The sequence below is a fragment of the Petromyzon marinus genome, unplaced genomic scaffold (genome assembly GCF_048934315.1).
Source record: "Petromyzon marinus isolate PM22_M1 ecotype Great Lakes invasive population unplaced genomic scaffold, UKy_Petmar_22M1.pri1.0 PM_Scaffold_54, whole genome shotgun sequence".
NCBI classification, from domain to species: Eukaryota; Metazoa; Chordata; class Hyperoartia; order Petromyzontiformes; family Petromyzontidae; genus Petromyzon; species Petromyzon marinus.
In genome coordinates, this window is record NW_027423546.1 from 370,721 (window position 1) to 389,983 (window position 19,263).

General features: G+C 56.8%; 1 protein-coding gene across 1 annotated transcript in view; it reads left to right on the plus strand.

Annotated features, from left to right (window-relative positions):
- Positions 1 to 10,604, plus strand: part of POLR1A (RNA polymerase I subunit A) — a 144,289-nt gene extending 133,685 nt beyond the window's left edge. Inside the window, exons 37-38 of the mRNA XM_076064594.1 lie at positions 2,397 to 2,561; positions 5,668 to 10,604. Of these exons, the coding sequence (XP_075920709.1) occupies positions 2,397 to 2,561; positions 5,668 to 5,768 (266 nt within the window). The 3' untranslated portion in view covers positions 5,769 to 10,604. The remainder of the gene's footprint in view (positions 1 to 2,396; positions 2,562 to 5,667) is intronic.
- Positions 10,605 to 19,263: the final 8,659 nt, after the last annotated feature.

Sequence of the window (19,263 nt, forward strand, 5' to 3'; positions counted from 1 at the left end):
CAATCCAGTCTGGTTAAACCCAGGATGGATCGTAGGCAGGCCAGCCTAAATGTTTCTAACCGGCGAAGATGTTCCATTAGGGGGGTCCACGTTTCGCAAGCGTAGAGAAGGGAGGGAATGACCGTGGCCGAGAAGACCTGAAGCTTAGTGCGGAGCGACAGACCAGGTAGCTTCCACACAGCGTTACGCAACCGATGAAAAGATATTGCCGCTCGACTGATTCGGAGTGAGACCTCTGCTGTTAAACTGGAGCCAGTCATAAGCACACTGCCCAGGTATGGGAAACTCTCCACTCTCTCCACAACTGCCCCATCACCGATTGGGAGTTGTGGGGGTGGAGTGTCCGATGGTACAAAATACCCAGGCAGGTGCTTAGTTTTGGTGGGGCTGATGGTAAGGCCCCACCTCTTAGTGGCACGCTCCAGTCTCAGCAGCAGCGTCTCCAACTCCTCCTCTGACTGAGCAGCTATTACCAAGTCATCAGCATACATAACGTGGTTGAGCAATAGGGAGCCATCCCTTGACCGCACCCGGGCGTCGATTAGCCTCCCATTATATCTGTACCATATGGAGATTCCCCCGGTACAGCTATTGAAGGCTTCACGAACTACGTGGTCAAAATAGATGTTAAATAATGTGGGAGCCAGAGGACATCCCTGTCGCACCCCAAGGTGTACAGGGAATGGCTCTGACTCCCGGCCACGTAGTTTTACCCGGGCCCGCTCACCATCATGAAGGTCCTTAATGATCGTGAGCAGAGGGTCAGGTACTCCAAAAGCACGAAGAACGACCCAGAGCCCAGGCCTACTGATGGTATCATAGGCCTTGACCAGGTCAATAAAGCAGAGATGTAGGTCTTGTTGGAATTCCCTACACCTCTGCTGTAGCAGACGGACAGAAAATATGGCATCTGTGCAGGACCGCCCTTTCCTGAAACCGCATTGGGGCTCCGCAAGCCTCTCCTCAGCGTGCCTGGCAAGGCGATGCTGAATAATCCTTGCCAGGACCTTTCCCGGCACACTGAGGAGTGAGATGCCCCTGTAGTTGTTACAGTCTGTGCGGTCCCCCTTCTTAAAAAGGGGGACCACCAGGGCATCCTTCCAATCCTGCGGAACCCGTCCAGTGGTCCAGACTGTTGTTATGATGTCATATAGGGCAGTCTGTGCACAAACGCCACCCTCCCTCAGCATTTCGCTTGGGAGATCATCTCTGCCCGCTGCCTTTCCTGGTCTCAGACTCCGGATCGCCTTCAATACTTCATCAGCAGCTGGCACCTCAGCCAGCCACTCACAGGGGGTGACTTCATCCAATATTTGAGGCACCGCAGCCTCAGCAGGGTCATCCTCACTTTGTGCCACGATGTTTTCCTGGCTGAGGGATTTTCCCTCCCCCAGGACCTCACAGAAATGCTCAGCAAATCTGCGAACCTGTTCCTGGGGGTCGGAAATTGGATCACCGTTTTTTCCCCTAACACACACACATACACACACACATACACACACACACATACACTCACACACACTCACACACATACATACACACACACATACACACACTCATACACACACTCACAGCAACAACCGCCATTCGCCACTAAGTGGCGGTGACGTCACCACGACGCTTGTGCCAGGCTATGTGCACCTTGAGGCCACGTGAAGTGTCGAACGCCCGCTGGCAGGAGGTCACGGGGCAGACCCAGCAGGTGCCACGGGTCGACTGACTGAGATGACTGGCTGATGCACCACCTGTGCCCCCTACTGTGCCAACCTGCTGTGCTTTAGCCACCCGGCGCTCCGCTCGTTGTTGTGAGCGTCGCTCCTCCGCCCTCCGTTGTTGTTGGATGTACACACACACACACGCACGGCTTACACTCTGTGTGTGTCTGTGTGTGTGTCTGTGTGTGAGTGTGTGTGTGTCTGTGTGTGTGTGTCTGTGTGTGTGTCTGTGTGTGTGTGTCTGTGTGTGTGTCTATGGGTCTGTGTGTGTGTCTATGAGTCTGTGTGTGTGTCTGTGAGTGTGTGTGTCTGTGTGTGTGTGTCTGTGAGTGTGTGTGTCTGTGTGTGTGTGTCTGTGTGTATGTGTGTGAGTGTGTGTGTCTGTGTGTGTATGAGTGTGTGTGTCTGTGTGTATGTGTGTCTGTGTGTGTGTGTCTGTGTGTGTGTGTCTGTGTGTGTGTCTATGAGTCTGTGTGTGTGTCTATGAGTCTGTGTGTGTGTGTGTGTCTGTGTGTGTGTCTATGAGTCTGTGTGTGTGTGTGTCTGTGTGTGTGTGTGTCTGTCTGTGTGTGTGTCTATGAGTCTGTGTGTGTGTCTATGAGTCTGTGTGTGTGTGTGTGTCTGTGTGTGTGTGTCTGTGTGTGTGTGTGTGTCTGTGTGTCTGTGTGTGTGTGTGTGTAGGTATTCAGGTGGACCCACGTCACCTGTCGCTGGTAGCTGACTACATGTTCTATGAGGGCACGTACCTTGCCTTCAGCCGCCTGGCCATGCGGTCCAGCAGCTCGCCGCTGCAGCAAATGACGTACGAGACCAGTATGGCCTTCCTCAAGACCGCCGCCATGATGGGTACGCGCCTACCCACCTACCTACCCACCTACCTACCCACCTACCTACCCACCTACCTACCCACCTACCTGCTCAGCTACTCACCTACCTACCCACCTACCTGCTCAGCTACCCACCTACCTACCCACCTATCCAACTCAGCTACCCACCTACCTACCCACCTACCTGCTCAGCTACCCACCTACCTACTCAGCTGCCCACCTACCTGCTCAGCTACCCACCTACCTACCCACCTACCTGCTCAGCCACCCACCTACCTACTCAGCTACCCACCTACCTACCCACCTACCTGCTCAGCTACCCACCTACCTGCTCAGCCACCCACCTACCTACTCAGCTACTCACCTACCTACTCAGCTACCCACCTACCTACCCACCTACCTGCTCAGCTACTCACCTACTCAGCTACCCACCTACCTACCCACCTACCTGCTCAGCTACTCACCTACTCAGCTACCCACCTACCTACTCGGCTACCCACCTACCTACCCACGTACCTGCTCAGCTACCCACCTACCTGCTCAGCTACTCACCTACCTGCTCAGCTACCCACCTACCTGCTCAGCTACTCACCTACCTGCTCAGCTACCTACTCAGCTACCCACCTACCTACTCAGCTACCCACCTACCTACCCACCTACCTACTCAGCTACTCACCTACCTACTCAGCTACTCACCTACCTACTCAGCTACTCACCTACTCAGCTACACATCTACCTGCTCAGCTAACCCACCTACCTACTCAGCTAACCCACCTACCTACTCAGCTACCCACCTACCTGCTCAGCTACCCACATACCTACTCAGCTACCTACCTACCTACTCACCTACTCAGCTACCCACCTACCTACTCAGCTACCCACCTACCTACCCACCTACCTACTCAGCTACCCACCTACCTGCTCAGCTACTCACCTACCTACTCAGCTACCCACCTACCTACTCAGCTTCACACCTACCCACCCACCTACCCAGCTACCCACCTACCTACTCAGCTACTCACCTACTCAGCTACTCACCTACCTACTCAGCTACCCACCTACCTACCCACCTACCTGCTCAGCTACTCACCTACTCAGCTACCCACCTACCTACCCACCTACCTGCTCAGCTACTCACCTACTCAGCTACCCACCTACCTACTCGGCTACCCACCTACCTACCCACGTACCTGCTCAGCTACCCACCTACCTGCTCAGCTACTCACCTACCTGCTCAGCTACCCACCTACCTGCTCAGCTACTCACCTACCTGCTCAGCTACCTACTCAGCTACCCACCTACCTACTCAGCTACCCACCTACCTACCCACCTACCTACTCAGCTACTCACCTACCTACTCAGCTACTCACCTACCTACTCAGCTACTCACCTACTCAGCTACACATCTACCTGCTCAGCTAACCCACCTACCTACTCAGCTAACCCACCTACCTACTCAGCTACCCACCTACCTGCTCAGCTACCCACATACCTACTCAGCTACCTACCTACCTACTCACCTACTCAGCTACCCACCTACCTACTCAGCTACCCACCTACCTACCCACCTACCTACTCAGCTACCCACCTACCTGCTCAGCTACTCACCTACCTACTCAGCTACCCACCTACCTACTCAGCTTCACACCTACCCACCCACCTACCCAGCTACCCACCTACCTACTCAGCTACTCACCAACTCAGCTACTCACCTACCTACTCAGCTACCCACCTACTTACTCAGCTCCCCACCCACCTACTCAGCTTCCTACCTACCCAGCTACCCACCTACCTACTCAGCTACCCACCCACCTACTCAGCTACCCACCCACCTACCCAGCTACCCACCTACCTACCCACCTACCTACTCAGCTACCCACCTACCTACTCAGCTACCCACCCACCTACTCAGCTACCCACCCACCTACTCAGCTACCCACCCACCTACCCAGCTACCCACCTACCCACCCACCTACCTACTCAGCTACCCACCTACCTACTCAGCTACCCACCCACCTACTCAGCTACCCACCCACCTACTCAGCTACCCACCCACCTACCCAGCTACCCACCTACCCACCCACCTACTTACTCAGCTACCCACCTACCTACTCAGCTACCTACCTACTCAGCTACCCATCCACCTACCCACCTATGCACCCACCTACCCACCCACCCACCTACCCACCCACCTACCCACCTACCTACCCATCCACCTACCTACCCACCTACCTACCCACCCACCTACCCACCCACCTACACAACGTCTTGATGAACACAGCCATGTTGTATTGCCATTAAGGGTGATGCAGCTCACCGTTATATTTGAGTCTTGCTGAACTGGTACGCAGGAGGTCGTGGGTCCGATCCCCGTACCCTCCACGCTGGCTAGCGAGATGTTGACTACCTCTCCTGGTACGCAGGAGGTCGTGGGTTCGATCCTGATAATGGTGAGATGTTGACTACCTCGCCTGGTTTACAGGAGGTCGTGGGTTCGATCCTGATAATGGTGAGATGTTGACTACCTCGCCCGGCCTACAGGAGGTCGTGGGTTCGATCCTGACAATGGGGAGATGTTGACTACCTCGCCTGGTCTACAGGAGGTCGTGGGTTGGACCCTGACAATGGAGAGATGTTGACTACCTCGCCCGGCCTACAGGAGGTCGTGGGTTCGATCCTGACAATGGGGAGATGTTGACTACCTCGCCTGGTCTACAGGAGGTCTTGGGTTCGATCCTGACAATGGGGAGATGTTGACTACCTCGCCTGGTCTACAGGAGGTCGTGGGTTCGATCCTGACAATGGGGAGATGTTGACTACCTCGCCTGGTATACAGGAGGTCGTGGGTTGGACCCTGACAATGGGGAGATGTTGACTACCTCGCCTGGCTTACAGGAGGTCGTGGGTTCGATCCTGATAATGGTGAGATGTTGACTACCTCTCCAGGTACGCAGGAGGTCGTGGGTTCGATCCCAGACCCTGACGGTGCCTGCTGATGATGCTGCTGATGCTGCTGATGCTGCTGCTGATGCTGCTGATGCTGCTGCTGCTGCTGATGCTGCTGCTGCTGATTATGATGATGATGCTGATGATGATGTGTCTATCGCTGTGTTCCCAACTCCCAGGGTCGTGGGATGAGTTACGTTCTCCCTCGGCAAGTCTCGTGGTGGGTCAGCTGGTACGGGCTGGGACGGGTCTGTTTGAGTTGAAGCAGCCTTTAGCGTGAACTCATCAGTCACTCAGTCAGTCAGTCACTCAGTCAGTCAGTCACTCAGTCAGTCACTCAGTCAGTCAGTCACTCAGTCAGTCAGTCACTCAGTCACTCAGTCAGTCACTCAGTCACTCAGTCAGTCACTCAGTCACTCAGTCAGTCAGTCACTCAGTCACTCAGTCAGTCACTCAGTCACTCAGTCAGTCACTCAGTCAGTCAGTCACTCAGTCAGTCACTTAGTCAGTCACTCAGTCAGTCACTCAGTCACTCAGTCACGCACTCAGTCACTCAGTCAGTCAGTCACTCAGTCAGTCACTAAGTCAGTCACTCAGTCAGTCACTCAGTCAGTCAGTCAGTTCATCAGTCAGTCACTCAGTCAGTCACTCAGTCAGTCACTCAGTCAGTCACCCACTCACTCAGTCAGCCATTCAGTCACCCACTCACTCAGTCACTCAGTCATTCAGTCAGTCACTCAGTCAGTCACTCAGTCAGTCACTAAGTCAGTCACTCAGTCACTAAGTCAGTCACTCAGTCACCCACTCAGTCACTCAGTCAGTTAGTCACTCAGTCAGTCACTCAGTCAGTCACTAAGTCAGTCGCTTACTCAGTCACTCAGTCAGTCACTCAGTCAGTCACTCACTCAGTCAGTCAGTCACTCAGTCAGTCACCCACTCACTCAGTCACCCACTCAGTCAGTCACTCAGTCAGTTAGTCACTCAGTCAGCCGCTCAGTCAGTCACTCATTCACTCAGTCCATCACTCAGTCCATCACTCAGTCAGTCACTCACTCAGTCAGTCACTCAGTCAGTCACTCAGTCAGTAAGTCTCTCAGTCAGTCACTCAGTCAGTCACCCACTCAGTCAGTCACTCAGTCAGTAAGTCTCTCAGTCAGTCACTCAGTCAGTCACTCAGTCAGTCAGTCACTCAGTCAGTCACTTAGTCAGTCACTCAGTCAGTCACTCAGTCACTCAGTCATGCACTCAGTCACTCAGTCAGTCAGTCACTCAGTCAGTCACTAAGTCAGTCACTCAGTCAGTCACTCAGTCAGTCAGTCAGTTCATCAGTCAGTCACTCAGTCAGTCACTCAGTCAGTCACTCAGTCAGTCAGTCACTCAGTCAGTCAGTCACTCAGTCACTCAGTAAGTCACTCATTCAGTCAGTCACTCAGTCAGTCACTCAGTCACTCAGTCAGTCAGTCACTCAGTCACTCAGTCAGTCACTCAGTCACTCAGTCAGTCACTCAGTCAGTCAGTCACTCAGTCAGTCACTTAGTCAGTCACTCAGTCAGTCACTCAGTCACTCAGTCACGCACTCAGTCACTCAGTCAGTCAGTCACTCAGTCAGTCACTAAGTCAGTCACTCAGTCAGTCACTCAGTCAGTCAGTCAGTTCATCAGTCAGTCACTCAGTCAGTCACTCAGTCAGTCACTCAGTCAGTCAGTCACTCAGTCAGTCACTTAGTCACTCAGTCAGTCACTCAGTCACTCAGTCACGCACTCAGTCACTCAGTCAGTCAGTCACTCAGTCAGTCACTAAGTCAGTCACTCAGTCAGTCACTCAGTCAGTCAGTCAGTTCATCAGTCAGTCACTCAGTCAGTCACTCAGTCAGTCACTCAGTCAGTCAGTCACTCAGTCAGTCACTTAGTCAGTCACTCAGTCAGTCACTCAGTCACTCAGTCACGCACTCAGTCACTCAGTCAGTCAGTCACTCAGTCAGTCACTAAGTCAGTCACTCAGTCAGTCACTCAGTCAGTCAGTCAGTTCATCAGTCAGTCACTCAGTCAGTCACTCAGTCAGTCACTCAGTCAGTCAGTCACTCAGTCAGTCACTTAGTCAGTCACTCAGTCAGTCACTCAGTCACTCAGTCACGCACTCAGTCACTCAGTCAGTCAGTCACTCAGTCAGTCACTAAGTCAGTCACTCAGTCAGTCACTCAGTCAGTCAGTCAGTTCATCAGTCAGTCACTCAGTCAGTCACTCAGTCAGTCACTCAGTCAGTCACCCACTCACTCAGTCAGCCATTCAGTCACCCACTCACTCAGTCACTCAGTCATTCAGTCAGTCACTCAGTCAGTCACTCAGTCAGTCACTAAGTCAGTCACTCAGTCACTAAGTCAGTCACTCAGTCACCCACTCAGTCACTCAGTCAGTTAGTCACTCAGTCAGTCACTCAGTCAGTCACTAAGTCAGTCGCTTACTCAGTCACTCAGTCAGTCACTCAGTCAGTCACTCACTCAGTCAGTCAGTCACTCAGTCAGTCACCCACTCACTCAGTCACCCACTCAGTCAGTCACTCAGTCAGTTAGTCACTCAGTCAGCCGCTCAGTCAGTCACTCATTCACTCAGTCCATCACTCAGTCCATCACTCAGTCAGTCACTCACTCAGTCAGTCACTCAGTCAGTCACTCAGTCAGTAAGTCTCTCAGTCAGTCACTCAGTCAGTCACCCACTCAGTCAGTCACTCAGTCAGTAAGTCTCTCAGTCAGTCACTCAGTCAGTCAGTCACTCACACACGTACACACACGTACACACACCCACACAAATACACACACAGACAAACACACGTACACACACCCACACGTACACACACCCACACGTACACGCACACACGTACACACGTACACACGCACACACGTACACACACACACACACGTACACACATACACACACATACACACGCACACACACGTACACATATAAGTACACGCACACACGTACACACACAGACACACACACACACGTACACACACGTACACACACACACGTACACACACGTACACAGACACACACACACGTACGCGCACACACACAGACACACACACGTACACAGACACACACACACGTACACACACACACGTACACACACACAAACACACGCACGTACACACACACACGTACACACACACACACGTACACACACACAGACACGCACGTACACGCACGTACAGACACGCACGTACACACACAGACACGTACGTACACACACAGACACATATACACACACACAGACACAGTAACACATTGACACACACAGACACACACAGACACAGTCACACGCACACGTACACACACACACACAGTAACACACACAGACACACACACAGTCACACGCACAGACACACACACAGTCACACGCACACGTACACACACACAGACACGTACACACACACAGACACGTACACACACACAGACATGCACACACACGTACACACACACGTATACACACACAGACACGTACACACACAGACAGACACGTACACACACACAGACACGTACACACATACGCACACGTACACACACACGTACACACACACGTACATACACACACGTACACACACAGACACACACACGTACACACACTTCCACACACACGTACACACACAGACACACACACAGACACGTAAACAGACACGTACACACACACAGACACGTACACATACACACACGCGTACACACACACGTACACACACGCACGTATACACACACACGTACACACACGCACGTATACACACACACGTACACACACGTACACACACAGACACATACACACACACAGACACGTACACACACAGACACGTACACACACAGACACGTACACACACACAGACATGTACACACACGTACACACACACACGTACACACACACACGTACACACACACACGTACAGACACGTACACACACAGACACATACACACACGTACACACACACGTACACACACACACACGTACACACACACACGTACACACACACAAACACACGCACGTACACACACACACGTACACACACGTACACGCACGTACAGACACGCACGTAAACACACACGTACACACACACAGACACACACACAGACACACACACAGTCACACGCACACGTACACACACACAGACACGTACACACACACAGACACGTACACACACACACAGACATGCACACACACGTACACACACACACACACGTACACACACACAGACACGTACACACACAGACACGTACACACGTACAGACACGCACGTACACACACGTACACACACACAGACACACACAGACACACAGTAACACACACACACAGACACACACACAGTCACACGCACAGACACACACACAGTCACACGTACACACACACAGACACGTACACACACACAGACACGTACACACACACACAGACATGCACACACACGTACACACACGCACGTACACACACAGACACGTACACACACAGACAGACACGTACACACACACAGACACGTACACACATACGCACACGTACACACACACATACACACACACGTACATACACACACGTATACACACTTCCACACACACGTACACACACAGACACACACACAGACACGTAAACAGACACGTACACAGACATGTACACAGACACGTACACACACACAGACACGTACACACACACATGCGTACACACACACGTACACACACGTACACACACACACACACGTACACACACACACGTACAGACACGTACACACACAGACACATACACACACAGACACATACACACACGTACACACACAGACACATACACACACGTACACACACACACGTACACACACACACGTACACACACATACGTACACACGTACACACACACACACGTACACACACACGTAAACACACACACGTACACACACACATACACACACGTACACACACATACCCCACCATGATGATGATGGTGGTGATGGTGGTGATCCACACACACACGTACACACACACGTACACACACGTACACGCACAGACACACACGCACGTACACACACGTACAGTGTAAACACTGTACGTTGTCATCTCGGTGTTTGTGCAAAATAAACAAACATCAAAAGTGACTTCTGGTGGTGTCTGTTGATAATCTGTGGCGGTGAGGACTTGAACCCTGACCCCAGGGGTCAGGGGTCAGGGTTCAAGCCCTCTCAGCGTCTCCCACACGGCCACGGTGAACCCCCTGAGAGAGACACCCAGACCCAGGGCTTGAACCCTGACCCCAGGGTCTCAGCGTCTCCCACACGGCCACTGTGAACCCCCTGAGAGAGACACCCAGACCCAGGGCTTGAACCCTGACCCCAGGGTCTCAGTGTCTCCCACACGGCCACTGTAACCCCCTGAGAGAGAGAGAGACACCCAGACCCAGGGCTTGAACCCTGACCCCAGGGTCTCTCACACGGCCACTGTGAACCCCCTGAGAGAGACACCCAGACCCAGGGCGTGAACTCTGACCCCAAGGTCTCAGTGTCTCCCACACAGCCACTGTGAACCCCCTGAGAGAGAGAGAGAGAGACACCCAGACCCAGGGCTTGAACCCTGACCCCAGGGTCTCAGTGTCTCACACACGGCCACTGTGAACCCCCTGAGAGAGAGACACCCAGACCCAGGGCCTGAACCCTGACCCTAGTGTCTCAGTGTCTCCCACACGGCCACTGTGAACCCCCTGAGAGAGAGAGACACCCAGACCCAGGGCTTGAACCCTGACCCCAGGGTCTCAGTGTCTGCCACACGGCCACTGTGAACCCCCTGAGAGAGAGAGGGAGACACCCAGACCCAGGGCTTGAACCCTGACCCCAGGGTTTCAGCGTCTCCCACACGGCCACCGTGAACCCCCTGAGAGAGAGAGAGACACCCAGACCCAGGGCTTGAACCCTGACCTCAGGGTCTCCCACACGGCCACTGTGAACCCCCTGAGAGAGACACCCAGACCCAGGGCTTGAACCCTGACCCCAGGGTCTCAGTGTCTACCACACGGCCACTGTGAACCCCTGAGAGAGAGACACCCAGACCCAGGGTGTGAACCCTGAACCCAGGGTCTCAGTGTCTTCCACACGGCCACTGTGAACGCCCTGAGAGAGAGAGAGACACCCAGACCCAGAGCTTGAACCCTGACCCCAGGGTCTCAGCGTCTCCCACACGGCCACTGTGAACCCCCTGAGAGAGAGAGAGACACCCAGACCCAGGGCTTGAACCCTGACCCAGGGTCTCAGTGTCTCCCACACAGCCACTGTGAACCCCCTGAGAGAGAGATAGACACCCAGACCCAGGGCTTGAACCCTGACCCCAGGGTCTTAGTGTCTCACACACGGCCACTGTGAACCCCCTGAGAGAGAGACACCCAGACCCAGGGCTTGAACCCTGACCCTAGGGTCTCAGTGTCTCCTACACGGCCACTGTGAACCCCCTGAGAGAGATACCTAGACCCAGGGCTTGAACCCTGACCCAGGGTCTCAGCGTCTCCCACACGGCCACCGTAACCCCCTGAGAGAGAGAGACACCCAGACCCAGGGCTTGAACCCTGACCCCAGGGTCTCAGTGTCTGCCACACGGCCACTGTGAACCCCCTGAGAGAGAGAGGGAGACACCCAGACCCAGGGCTTGAACCCTGACCCCAGGGTCTCAGCGTGTCCCACACGGCCACTGTGAACCTTCTGAGAGAGAGAGAGAGACACCCAGACCCAGGGCTTGAACCCTGACCCCAGGGTCTCAGCGACTCCCACACGGCCACTGTGAACCTTCTGAGAGAGAGAGAGAGACACCCAGACCCAGGGCTTGAACCCTGACCCCAGGGTCTCAGTGTCTCCCACACGGCCACTGTGAACCCCCTGAGAGAGAGAGACACCCAGACCCAGGGCTTGAACCCTGACCCCAGGGTCTCAGTGTCTGCCACACGGCCACTGTAACCCCCTGAGAGAGAGAGACACCCAGACCCAGGGCTTGAACCCTGACCCCAGGGTCTCAGCGTCTCCCACACGGCCACTGTGAACCCCCTGAGAGAGAGAGGGAGACACCCAGACCCAGGGCTTGAACCCTGACCCCAGGGTCTCAGTGTCTGCCACACGGCCACTGTGAACCCCCTGAGAGAGAGAGAGACACCCAGACCCAGGGCTTGAACCCTGACCCCAGGGTCTCAGCGTCTCCCACACGGCCACCGTGAACCCCCTGAGAGAGACACCCAGACCCATGGCTTGAAGCCTGACCCCAGGGTCTCAGCGTCTCCCACACGGCCACCGTGAACCCCCTGAGAGAGACACCCAGACCCAGGGCTTGAACCCTGACCCCAGGGTCTCAGCGTCTCCCACACAGCCACTGTGAACCCCCTGAGAGAGAGAAACCCAGACCCAGGGTGTGAACCCTGAACCCAGGGTCTCAGTGTCTTCCACACGGCCACTGTGAACGCCCTGAGAGAGAGAGAGACACCCAGACCCAGAGCTTGAACCCTGACCCCAGGGTCTCAGCGTCTCCCACACGGCCACTGTGAACCCCCTGAGAGAGAGAGAGACACCCAGACCCAGGGCTTGAACCCTGACCCCAGGGTCTCAGTGTCTCCCACACGGCCACTGTGAACCCCCTGAGAGAGAGAGACACCCAGACCCAGGGCTTGAACCCTGACCCCAGGGTCTCAGTGTCTGCCACACGGCCACTGTAACCCCCTGAGAGAGAGAGACACCCAGACCCAGGGCTTGAACCCTGACCCCAGGGTCTCAGCGTCTCCCACACGGCAACTGTGAACCCCCTGAGAGAGAGAGGGAGACACCCAGACCCAGGGCTTGAACCCTGACCCCAGGGTCTCAGTGTCTGCCACAGGGCCACTGTAACCCCCTGAGAGAGAGACACCCAGCCCCAGGGCTTTAACCCTGACCCCAGGGTCTCAGTGTCTGCCACAGGGCCACTGTGAACCCCCTAAGAGAGAGACACCCAGACCCAGGGCTTGAACCCTGACCCCAGGGTCTCCCACACAGCCACTGTGAACCCCCTGAGAGAGACACCAAGACCCAGGGCTTGAACCCTGACCCCAGGGTCTCAGCGTGTCCCACACGGCCACTGTGAACCTCCTGAGAGAGAGAGAGACACCCAGACCCAGGGCTTGAACCCTGACTCCAGGGTCTCAGTGTCTCCCACACGGCCACTGTGAACCCCCTGAGAGAGAGAGACATCCAGACCCAGGGCTTAAACCCTGACCCCAGGGTCTCAGCGTCTCCCACACGGCCACCGTGAACCCCCTGAGAGAGAGAGAGAGAGACCCAGACCCAGGGCTTGAACCCTGACCCCAGGGTCTCAGCATCTCCCACACGGCCACTGTGAACCCCCTGAGAGAGAGAGAGACACCCAGACGCAGGGCTTGAACCCTGACCCCAGGGTCTCAGTGTCTCCCACACGGCCACTGTGAACCCCCTGAGAGAGACACCCAGACCCAGGGCTTGAACCCTGACCCCAGGGTCTCAGCGTCTCCCACACGGCCACTGTAACCCCCTGAGAGAGAGACACCCAGACCCAGGGCTTGAACCCTGACCCCAGGGTCTCAGCGTCTCCCACACGGCCGCCGTGAACCCCAAGAGAGAGAGAGAGACACCCAGACCCAGGGCTTGAACCCTGACCCCAGGGTCTCTCACACGGCCACTGTGAACCCCCTGAGAGAGACACCCAGACCCAGGGCGTGAACTCTGACCCCAAGGTCTCAGTGTCTCCCACACAGCCACTGTGAACCCCCTGAGAGAGAGAGAGAGAGACACCCAGACCCAGGGCTTGAACCCTGACCCCAGGGTCTCAGCATCTCCCACACGGCCACTGTGAACCCCCTGAGAGAGAGAGAGACACCCAGACGCAGGGCTTGAACCCTGACCCCAGGGTCTCAGTGTCTCCCACACGGCCACTGTGAACCCCCTGAGAGAGACACCCAGACCCAGGGCTTGAACCCTGACCCCAGGGTCTCAGCGTCTCCCACACGGCCACTGTAACCCCCTGAGAGAGAGACACCCAGACCCAGGGCTTGAACCCTGACCCCAGGGTCTCAGCGTCTCCCACACGGCCGCCGTGAACCCCAAGAGAGAGAGAGAGACACCCAGACCCAGGGCTTGAACCCTGACCCCAGGGTCTCTCACACGGCCACTGTGAACCCCCTGAGAGAGACACCCAGACCCAGGGCGTGAACTCTGACCCCAAGGTCTCAGTGTCTCCCACACAGCCACTGTGAACCCCCTGAGAGAGAGAGAGAGAGACACCCAGACCCAGGGCTTGAACCCTGACCCCAGGGTCTCAGTGTCTCACACACGGCCACTGTGAACCCCCTGAGAGAGAGACACCCAGACCCAGGGCCTGAACCCTGACCCTAGTGTCTCAGTGTCTCCCACACGGCCACTGTGAACCCCCTGAGAGAGACACCTAGACCCAGGGCTTGAACCCTGACCCAGGGTCTCAGCGTCTCCCACACGGCCACTGTAACCCCCTGAGAGAGAGAGACACCCAGACCCAGGGCTTGAACCCTGACCCCAGGGTCTCAGTGTCTGCCACACGGCCACTGTGAACCCCCTGAGAGAGAGAGAGAGACACCCAGACCCAGGGCTTGAACCCTGACCTCAGGGTCTCCCACACGGCCACTGTGAACCCCCTGAGAGAGACACCCAGACCCAGGGCTTGAACCCTGACCCCAGGGTCTCAGTGTCTACCACACGGCCACTGTGAACCCCTGAGAGAGAGACACCCAGACCCAGGGCTTGAACCCTGACCCCAGGGTCTCAGCGTGTCCCACACGGCCACTGTGAACCTTCTGAGAGAGAGAGACACCCAGACCCAGGGCTTGAACCCTGACCCCAGGGTCTCAGTGTCTGCCACACGGCCACTGTAACCCCCTGAGAGAGAGAGACACTCAGACCCAGGGCTTGAACCCTGACCCCAGGGTCTCAGCGTCTCCCACACGGCCACTGTGAACCCCCTGAGAGAGAGAGGGAGACACCCACACCCAGGGCTTGAACCCTGACCCCAGGGTCTCAGTGTCTGCCACACGGCCACTGTGAACCCCCTGAGAGAGACACCCAGATCCAGGGCTTGAACCCTGACCCCAGGGTCTCAGTGTCTACCACACGGCCACTGTGAACCCCTGAGAGAGAGACACCCAGACCCAGGGCTTGAACCCTGACCCCAGGGTCTCAGCGTGTCCCACACGGCCATTGTGAACCCCCTAAGAGAGAGAGACACCCAGACCCAGGGCTTGAACCCTGACCCCAGGGTCTCAGTGTCTGCCACACGGCCACTGTAACCCCCTGAGAGAGAGAGACACCCAGACCCAGGGCTTGAACCCTGACCCCAGGGTCTCAGCGTCTCCCACACGGCCACTGTGAACCCCCTGAGAGAGAGAGGGAGACACCCAGACCCAGGGCTTGAACCCTGACCCCAGGGTCTCAGTGTCTGCCACACGGCCACTGTGAACCCCCTGAGAGAGACACCCAGACCCAGGGCTTGAACCCTGACCCCAGGGTCTCAGCGTCTGCCACAGGGCCACTGTGAACCTCCTGAGAGAGAGAGACACCCAGACCCAGGGCTTGAACCCTGACCCCAGGGTCTCAGTGTCTGCCACACGGCCACTGTGAACCCCCTGAGAGAGAGAGAGACACCCAGACCCAGGGCTTGAACCCTGACCCCAGGGTCTCAGCGTCTCCCACACGGCCACCGTGAACCCCCTGAGAGAGAGAGAGACACCCAGACCCAGGGCTTGAACCCTGACCCCAGGGTCTCCCACACGGCCACTGTGAACCCCCTGAGAGAGACACCCAGACCCAGAGCGTGAACTCTGACCCCAAGGTCTCAGTGTCTCCCACACAGCCACTGTGAACCCCCTGAGAGAGAGAGAGAGACACCCACACCCAGGGCTTGAACCCTGACCCCAGGGTCTTAGTGTCTCACACACGGCCACTGTGAACCCCCTGAGAGAGAGACACCCAGACCCAGGGCTTGAACCCTGACCCTAGGGTCTTAGTGTCTCCTACACGGCCACTGTGAACCCCCTGAGAGAGATACCTAGACCCAGGGCTTGAACCCTGACCCAGGGTCTCAGCGTCTCCCACACGGCCACTGTAACCCCCTGAGAGAGAGAGACACCCAGACCCAGGGCTTGAACCCTGACCCCAGGGTCTCAGTGTCTGCCACACGGCCACTGTGAACCCTCTGAGAGAGAGAGGGAGACACCCAGACCCAGGGCTTGAACCCTGACCCCAGGGTCTCAGCGTCTCCCACACGGCCACCGTGAACCCACTGAGAGAGAGAGAGACACCCAGACCCAGGGCTTGAACCCTGACCTCAGGGTCTCCCACACGGCCACTGTGAACCCCCTGAGAGAGACACCCAGACCCAGGGCTTGAACCCTGACCCCAGGGTCTCAGTGTCTGCCACACGGCCACTGTGAACCCCCTGAGAGAGAGACACCCAGACCCAGGGCTTGAACCCTGACCCCAGGGTCTCAGCGTCTGCCACACGGCAACTGTGAACCCCCTGAGAGAGAGAGGGAGACACCCAGACCCAGGGCTTGAACCCTGACCCCAGGGTCTCAGTGTCTGCCACAGGGCCACTGTAACCCCCTGAGAGAGAGACACCCAGACCCAGGGCTTTAACCCTGACCCCAGGGTCTCAGTGTCTGCCACAGGGCCACTGTGAACCCCCTAAGAGAGAGACACCCAGACCCAGGGCTTGAACCCTGACCCCAGGGTCTCCCACACAGCCACTGTGAACCCCCTGAGAGAGACACCAAGACCCAGGGCTTGAACCCTGACCCCAGGGTCTCAGCGTGTCCCACACGGCCACTGTGAACCTCCTGAGAGAGATAGAGACACCCAGACCCAGGGCTTGAACCCTGACCCCAGGGTCTCAGTGTCTCCCACACGGCCACTGTGAACCCCCTGAGAGAGAGAGACACCCAGACCCAGGGCTTAAACCCTGACCCCAGGGTCTCAGCGTCTCCCACACGGCCACCGTGAACCCCCTGAGAGAGAGAGAGAGAGACACCCAGACCCAGGGCTTGAACCCTGACCCCAGGGTCTCAGCATCTCCCACACGGCCACTGTGAACCCCCTGAGAGAGAGAGAGACACCCAGACGCAGGGCTTGAACCCTGACCCCAGGGTCTCAGTGTCTCCCACACGGCCACTGTGAACCCCCTGAGAGAGACACCCAGACCCAGGGCTTGAACCCTGACCCCAGGGTCTCAGCGTCTCCCACACGGCCACTGTAACCCCCTGAGAGAGAGACACCCAGACCCAGGGCTTGAACCCTGACCCCAGGGTCTCAGCGTCTCCCACACGGCCGCCGTGAACCCCCTGAGAGAGAGAGAGACACCCAGACCCAGGGCTTGAACCCTGACCCCAGGGTCTCTCACACGGCCACTGTGAACCCCCTGAGAGAGACACCCAGACCCAGGGCGTGAACTCTGACCCCATGGTCTCAGTGTCTCCCACACAGCCACTGTGAACCCCCTGAGAGAGAGAGAGAGAGACACCCAGACCCAGGGCTTGAACCCTGACCCCAGGGTCTCAGTGTCTCACACACGGCCACTGTGAACCCCCTGAGAGAGAGACACCCAGACCCAGGGCCTGAACCCTGACCCTAGTGTCTCAGTGTCTCCCACACGGCCACTGTGAACCCCCTGAGAGAGACACCTAGACCCAGGGCTTGAACCCTGACCCAGGGTCTCAGCGTCTCCCACACGGCCACTGTAACCCCCTGAGAGAGAGAGACACCCAGACCCAGGGCTTGAACCCTGACCCCAGGGTCTCAGTGTCTGCCACACGGCCACTGTGAACCCCCTGAGAGAGAGAGGGAGACACCCAGACCCAGGGCTTGAACCCTGACCCCAGGGTCTCAGCGTCTCCCACACGGCCACCGTGAACCCCCTGAGAGAGAGAGAGACACCCAGACCCAGGGCTTGAACCCTGACCTCAGGGTCTCCCACACGGCCACTGTGAACCCCCTGAGAGAGACACCCAGACCCAGGGCTTGAACCCTGACCCCAGGGTCTCAGTGTCTGCCACACGGCCACTGTGAACCCCCTGAGAGAGAGACACCCAGACCCAGGGCTTGAACCCTGACCCCAGGGTCTCAGCGTCTGCCACACGGCAACTGTGAACCCCCTGAGAGAGAGAGGGAGACACCCAGACCCAGGGCTTGAACCCTGACCCCAGGGTCTCAGTGTCTGCCACAGGGCCACTGTAACCCCCTGAGAGAGAGACACCCAGACCCAGGGCTTTAACCCTGACCCCAGGGTCTCAGTGTCTGCCACAGGGCCACTGTGAACCCCCTAAGAGAGAGACACCCAGACCCAGGGCTTGAACCCTGACCCCAGGGTCTCCCACACAGCCACTGTGAACCCCCTGAGAGAGACACCAAGACCCAGGGCTTGAACCCTGACCCCAGGGTCTCAGCGTGTCCCACACGGCCACTGTGAACCTCCTGAGAGAGATAGAGACACCCAGACCCAGGGCTTGAACTCTGACCCCAGGGTCTCAGTGTCTCCCACACGGCCACTGTGAACCCCCTGAGAGAGAGAGACACCCAGACCCAGGGCTTAAACCCTGACCCCAGGGTCTCAGCGTCTCCCACACGGCCACCGTGAACCCCCTGAGAGAGAGAGAGAGAGAGAGACACCCAGACCCAGGGCTTGAACCCTGACCCCAGGGTCTCAGCATCTCCCACACGGCCACTGTGAACCCCCTGAGAGAGAGAGAGACACCCAGACGCA